This window comes from Scardinius erythrophthalmus, assembly GCF_964197995.2.
Source record: "Scardinius erythrophthalmus genome assembly, chromosome: 15".
NCBI classification, from domain to species: Eukaryota; Metazoa; Chordata; class Actinopteri; order Cypriniformes; family Leuciscidae; genus Scardinius; species Scardinius erythrophthalmus.
Window position 1 is genome coordinate 15,389,431 of NC_138235.1, and position 7,731 is coordinate 15,397,161.

The 7,731-nt window shown below is 42.4% G+C and overlaps 1 protein-coding gene across 2 annotated transcripts in view; it reads left to right on the forward strand.

Annotated features, from left to right (window-relative positions):
- syt2a (synaptotagmin IIa) overlaps nt 1-7,731 on the forward strand; it is a gene marked incomplete at its 5' end in the record, with an annotated part of 28,427 nt that extends 20,696 nt beyond the window's left edge. The window contains 3 exons of one of the 2 annotated variants that reach the window (XM_081386379.1): nt 1,497-1,614; nt 6,814-6,947; nt 7,030-7,731. In XM_081386379.1, the coding sequence (XP_081242505.1) occupies nt 1,497-1,614; nt 6,814-6,947; nt 7,030-7,245 (468 nt within the window). In that variant the 3' untranslated portion in view covers nt 7,246-7,731. The remainder of the gene's footprint in view (nt 1-1,496; nt 1,615-6,813; nt 6,948-7,029) is intronic. The other variant, XM_081386380.1, reaches the window with a different exon arrangement.

Genomic DNA, 7,731 nt, shown 5'->3' on the forward strand with positions numbered 1-7,731 from the left:
ATCTGCTGTTGGTCCTCCGCGTGCTGCCAACCTGCCGAGACATGGACTCTACGAGACCCCTGAAGGTGTGCTGTGGTCTCTGGCACCAAGACATTAACAGCAGATCCTTTAAGTCCTGTAGGTTGCGAGGTGGAGCCGCTGTGGATTGAGTTTGTTGATCCAGCACATCCCACACAAACTCAACTGGATTGAGAACTGGAGAATTTGGAGGCCAGAGCAACAGCTTGAACTCTTCATCATGTTCCTCAAGCCATTCCTGAAAAATGTGTGCAGTGTGTCAGGGTGCATTATCCCGCTGAAAGAGGCCACTTTCACCAGGGAACACCAGTGTCATGAAATTGACGTCTACATGAATGGCCGGACTCAGGGTTTCCCAGCAGAGAGTTGGCCAGAGCATCACAGTCTCTCCCATCCTGGTGCCATCACTTCCACAGTAAACGGTGCACACGTACACGGCCGTCCACGTGATGTAAAAGAAAACGGGACTCGACGGACCAGGCGACCTTCTTCCACTGCTCTGAGGTCCAGTTCAGATGCTCGCGTGCCCATTGTAGGCTTTTCGGCAGTGGACAGGGGTCATCATAGGCACTCTGATTGGTCTGCGGTTAAGCAGCGTCATACGCAGCAGAGTGTAATTCACTCTGTGTTGTGACCAACGCTGTCTCATGACCAATTCGTACGTATTTTATGATGTGGCTAATTTGTATGAATTCGTATTGACTCATTTGTACGGATTCCTACGATTTGTCTAATGATGGGTAGGTTTAGGGGTGGGGTAATGGGTAGGTCATTCCTATGAATTCATACGAATTGGGCAACTCATAAAATATGTACGATTTAGCAAAAAACGTATGAATTTGTACGAATTAGCCACCTCATAAAATACGTACGAATCGCCGTGAGATTAGGTTGGTTGTGACACATTCCTTCCATAACCATCATTAAAATATTGTTTGACTTGTGCCACAGTAGAGCTCCTGTTGGCTCGGACCAGACGGGATAGCCTTCGTTGCCCTCGTGCATCGATGAGCCTTGGGTTCCCAACACCCGGTCGGCGGTTTGTAGTTTGTCTCTCCTCAGGATCACTGTTGGTAAATTCTCACCACTGCTGGCCTGGAGAAACACACAAGTCTTGCCGTTTCAGAGACACACTGACCCAGTCGCCTTGCCATAACAATTCGGCCCTTGTCAAAGTCGCTCAGATCTTTATTCCTGCCCATTTCTCCTGCATTCAACATATTGATTACGAGAACTGATTGTTTGCTTACCATCTAATCTACCCAGACCTTAATATGTGGCCTTGTTAGGAGATGATCAGCTATATTTATATTTAAATTATATAGGCCTATATAATTTGCATATTTAAATCTTACAGAATTAATATATTTTAATTGGTCATGTCATGATCGGACACCCAACATTTGGCATCATTCAGATCAGACTGATTTTCAAACTGTCCCTTTAAGACCAACTATTTCTACTTTTCCCCAACACAGCCTGAAAAGCTTGGAGATATCTGCATCTCTCTGCGCTATGTACCTACAGCTGGAAAACTCACCATCTGTATCCTAGAGGCGAAGAACCTGAAAAAGATGGATGTTGGAGGACTCTCAGGTACACACACACACATAATGCACCGCTTTTCTCTTTTCTCTCTCCTCCAGAGAGTGGGTGGAGATAAACGCACGCAGAAGACTGGATGTTCCTGCATATGCCATAACAATAAAATAATGTTTTCTCTTTTCAGTTTACGCTTAGCCCATATATGTGCATATTTTATTCAGTCTTTGTCTACGCTTTAATGAATGAATTATTTGGTCATGTTTCTGTCAGACATGCACAGCACGCTTCAGTGCTGCAGCAGTGCACTCGTGTCACGCCTGTGCTTTAGTGTCAGCGGTAGCCATGCAGAAAAGATAGCGCTCACGTGCTGACTCTGCAGTCCTGCGCCACGCTTCCCCTCCAGTCAGTTCTCACTGCTGCCATCTGCTGGCGGCTATGAGAACTGCACGGCTCAAAACATTGCAAGGGCCAGGATTAAAGGCCTTTCTTAACCATCGAATCTTGAGTGAAATCAGAAGTGATTTACAGAAAAGACCTAGGATGCGTCTCAATCAGCTCCCTAGCTCCCTATTGTGTACATAAATTTGGGCACTGGTAAGGACAGTAAAGAGCCTGGCTCACTACACATTGGGACACTGATGGCAGGGTTTCTGCAGGTTTTATAGGGTACATTAAAGAACTTTTTAAGACCAACTAAAAAACAAATTAAGGGGAAAAAAACCGAAGGGACAACAAATTATGCTTTATTGACAAAGTTTGGGAGGAACACGTTCAAATTATCTATCCAATCATCACATCATTCCAATCATCAGGTTATTCCAACCAGCAGTCAACAATCAGCAATCAACATGTCTACCCAATCAGCATGAGTGGAGGCTTATATATATATATCACACACACACACACAGTCGACTCACTTATGTTCCTAGGCAGTTTTCAGCATCCCTCCACCGCCCCATCTCCTCACACTCGCGTGGTTACTTTCCTAACCAGAAATACAGGGGGAATACTCTGGGTTCGGGCCAAAATACCGAGCTCGGAGCCCTCTCCCCGGATAGCACGCATACTATTTTCTGATTATTTGTAAGTGTGAACTCATGAATACGGCAATATGTTCTCTAAGGATAGTCTCTAGGGAGCACATGAAGAGTTGTATTAGTAGCAACATTTCTTACTTTCTTACTAACTTACTTTTTAATTAACTTCACATAAAGTATGTTGAGGCTTGAATACCTCTGCTTCAACCACTTGAATGTGATCAGACTCATTGTATATCTATATAGCTCTATGACACTGCTGTTTCTCCTAAATGGAGCTTAAACACTCTAAAATGTATGTCAAAGTCCTGAAATAAAAAACAAGCAATCTGTTTGTGCCATTGTTTGTTTGTATTAGTCTCATTTGTTTCCATGACAACCTTTATCAGTTCATCTGTATCACCTGTGTTCTGTTAATAAGTGTTCATCTGTGTTTGTATTTAGTTCCCTTCTGTTCAGTCAGTCATTGTCTGACCTCCGTTGTATTAAGTGTGTGTGTACCTTCTGCCTGTCTGTACCTGTTTGGATTATATTATTAGTAAAAGTTTGCATTAGAACTTATTCTCCCTCGTCGTCTTCTGCCTACGCCACACCGTGACGCCATCAAACATGGAGAAGAATTTATTGAAATACAATCTTGTTGTAAAAACAGTACAACATACAACAGTTCATGCTCAACAATAGGAGCATATGATTCTCTTTTCTTAAGAACCTCCCTCTGATTCTTCAATTCAAATCTCTTGTCCTTGAAATGACCACAAACTATGAACAAAGGTTACTTTTATTTATTTTTTGAAGACAAAAGAATGCCCAAATTCATCAGCATTGCATTAGAATATTTTGGACCAAAACATTAATTAATGTGGCCAAGTTGAACAACTTTCTTTGCAATTTCTTCTTCCAAATCCTCCTTGTCCTTCTGCTTATCTTTCAACCGTCTCCGCGGTGCATTTGATTTGCTAATGAGCTGTAACATCTGACTTCCGGGCTTCCTTTCTGCCTCTTCAGCACTGAGGTCAGCATCCTTTTCCAGAGATGAACAAACATCAACCAATGTTTTCTTTTCTTTCTTCAGTTGCTCAATGTCTTCCTCTGCTGCCTTCCTCGTTTGACATTGCAGTTCATTGGCTTTTCTCTTTGTCTCCTCATCCACGTGGAGTCTGTATCTTGATCTTGCAGCATTAACTGTCTTAGAAGACTCTGTGAAAAGACACAGGGCCCTATTTTAACGATCTGAAACGCAAGTGTCAAAGCGCAAAGCGCAAGTAACTTTGTGGGCGGGTCTTGGCGCTGTTGCTATTTTCCCGGCGGGATAAATGACATTTGCGCCAGGCGCAAGTCTAAAATGGGTTGGTCTGAAGTAGCTTCATTATTCATAGGTGTGGTTTGGGCGTAACGTGAAATAAACCAATCAGAGCGTCATCTCACATTCCCTTTAAGAGCAGGCGGATTGTTCTAAAGCGTATTCGTATTCTAACGGCGGATTTGCCAGGCGCGCGCCAGGAGCGGTTCACAGCCAAGGAGAGCAACGGACTCGTCAGGGACGTTGGGGATGGAGAAACCCACCCAAATTAACTTCGGTTAAAAAGGCGTATGATAATTTGGGTAAATGTGTAAGCTAGATGTATGTTTTTATAATAAATTATCTATCTGTCTATCTATCTATCTATCTATCTATCTATCTATCTATCTATCTATCTATCTATCTATCTATCTATCTATCTATCTATCTATCTATCTATCTATCTATCTATCTATCTATCTATCTATCTATCTATCTATCTATCTATCTATCGTAATAATGTATGATTTGCAAAAATGAAAACTGCTGCCTCTGTGTAGATGAGAGAATCAAAGTGCGCGTTGTGCACACGCTACATTGATTATGGCCAAGCATGCGCCCTTAAAATAGCATATGAATAACATGCGCAACGCGCCACTGACTTTAAACTATTTTTTCCTGGTTTGTGGCGCAATTGTTTTCTAAACCTGCAAAATAGCATGAAGGAACGTTTGCGCCGGGACACGCCTCCTTTTTTGCGCTGAACCGCCCAGGAAGCGCAAATTCATTCCCTAGTTTAACGACGTGCTTCTGTGGAGGGAAAAGCGCGCTTTGCGCGGGTGCAAAATAGGAATGATACGTGCGTCGGTGTACAAAGTCAATTGCGCTGGGTGCAAGATAGGGCCCACAATGTCTAAACATTGCATAACTGAATATTGCACAGATATGATCTGTATACATTTCTACCAAATTTCCACCTTGAGTTTAAACAATGCTAATGCAATAACTACATAATGTTTTAATAGATTTGTAAAGCAAAGGCCAGTACAAATTACCTTCAGTTAAGTCTTTGTGTAAGAAAGGCATGACCGGCTGATCAGTTTGATACTTCTTAAAGAACGGTTGAAAGGTCCTTGGCACAGCAATGAAGAAATTAAGCTTTGGAAGTATCAAGGGGTCCTCTCATGAATCGGCAATGGTGTCAAAGGACGACGAACCAGTGAATTTTCCTAGATATGACTGCATCAACATATGTCTCCATGGATGGCCAAATCTCTCTCAGCCACTGGTAAGTTCTCCAGCCAACGGTGACCACAGAAGTGTAAAGGGAATATAGAAGACTTGGTCACAGACAACAAAAATCTTCTCTTCTTGCTGGAGCACAATTAAACAGTGAATGTAAAGCCTTCAACAGTTTGTCTATCTGCCATTTTGCAAAGCCACTTGTTGATCATTGTGCAGAATGTGGAGTCCACAACTTCCAACAACGGCAAGCTGTGATCCAAATTGAGTTAGAAAAACTTCCAATTTATGTTTGGCCCCGTCCATTGATATCGACACCATGTTTCGTAAATTTTGTTTCTCCACACACTCATGGAAGTAAAAAATCAGAATGGCAATTTAATATAGGATGTGTCATAAATGTTTCTGTTCTACAGACGCCATGCTCATCAATCCTTAGTGCATACATGTCAACTGCTCTCTCTGGATCTGAATGTACGTTTGAATAGAGATTGCGATCTTTTAACGTGCACCTCTAGACCATGCTTTGTAAAACACTGCTTTTTGGCAAAAATACCTTTCCTAGTTACAATTATTGTTAATATGATTTCAGATAGTTACATAATCAAATCATAAAAGCTGACAGGATAAGAGATTACACATGCATAAAACTCGCCATAAAATTATGACCTAAATCCTGAGCTGTGGCATGTCCAAGGACCTGGGAACCAAAATATTGAGACTGAACGCAGTCACCAGTCCAGTGGCGAATATGCAGATCGTTTGTTTGTTGTTGCTTCTGTTAAGGCTCTCGTCAAACATAACCACAAAAGAGTCTTTACTCACCTCTGAAATCAACTACTGTTTAATAAATGGTGCTATTCCAAATTTCAGCAAGTAACCCGTTTTAATGATTCTGAATCAGGAAACATAACACGAAAGATCTTTTTGATATCGTTGTTTGATTTGTAGGAGTCGTGGCAGCTTACTGTATGCATTGCCCATAACGACTTCAATGTTGATGTGCAGCCCTTAAGTCATTTCGGTCGGGTGTTTTTGCAGCGGGAAATTCATATGTGGAAGAAACCGTCGCAGCAGGAGATTCGTGCGTACACTAAGCTGACACACTCTTTGTATTTGTTGCGGTTGTGTCTTGAGAACAGTATTGTAATATATTTGAAGTCTGCGCAACACCTTCTTGCTGTTTGTGTTTGGTGCTGGCCAAGTGTGATTCGACTGCTTTGATCCCCATCGTACTCAACTGGAATTCTTAAATTCTTTCGACATGTTGAACAATAAGCTCGATAAACATTCCCTGGTACAGACTTCAACCAACCCGCAAACTTTTTGTCTTTTGACATTTAAACATTTCTCCAACGTATTTTTCAGCCTTCCAATCGAACTACAAATAGCGCGCTTTAGAAAGGGTTCATCTGCGCATGTTTGTCAACTAATGGTATTTTTGTTAGGGTGACCATACGTCCTCTTTTTCCAGGACATGTCCGGCCGGGATTTCGAGATCCCCCAGAATATCCGGGATTCGGCTTTTGCCTTCTATCGTCGCCATTCATTTTTTTTACATGCACACCTTTTGATTCAATAGGACTGAATTAATTCCGATTGGTGAATCTGCATATATAGATGACATATATAATTGCATATAGATACATATATAATTGCATAATGACTGACACTGGTAAATCTTTACAGATCCCTATGTGAAGATTCATCTTCTGCAAAATGGGAAGCGACTGAAGAAGAAGAAGACGACTGTGAAGAAGAACACGCTGAACCCGTACTACAACGAGTCCTTCAGCTTTGAGATCCCACAGGACCAGATGCAGGTACGCTTTACACGGCTCAACACAAGAGTTTCCCTTTTTGTGCTCCTTCAAACTTTGAGCACAATATCTGTTTCTTTCTTAGAAAATACAAGCTGTGGTCACGGTGCTCGACTACGATAAGATCGGCAAGAACGACGCCATCGGGAAGATCTGGGTGGGAAGCAAAGCGCAGGGAACTGAGCTTCGGCACTGGTCCGACATGCTGGCAAACCCACGCAGGCCCATCGCTCAGTGGCATCCACTCAAACCTGAGGAGGAGGTGGATGCCACGTTAGCAGCCCTCACTGCCAAGAAGTAATCCTGTACATCTTCCTTCCCTCCTTCCCTCTCTCCTTTACCTCCTCCTTTCCTTTCTTCCACTTTTCAACATGCACTACATGTCATCTTACCAAGTCAGCTCCGAATTACAGCCATGGGCCACCAGCCTAAAGGTATTAAAGAAGACGATTCGGCCTCATCAACTGCTAAAATGAGATAGTGGATCAGGGTGTAATGAGCGAGACTGTTTCCACAGATGTTTTTGAAGACAGGCCGAGCTTGGCCTGTATATCCTTGAGGTTTATTCACAGAAGAGATGTAAGCTCACATTCACACCCATATATCCAACAGATCAACAGCATTCCAAAGTTTTCCATCGGGGACCAGGGATAGAAAACACTGCCTCTTCCACTGCCTAATTTAACACATTCCTTTCTAGATTCGCTGGTCATCTAGATGAAATCAGTTGTTATGTTCGTTGTGTCTGAAAGGACAGTTGAAGAATTGTTTATCATTATGAATAAGT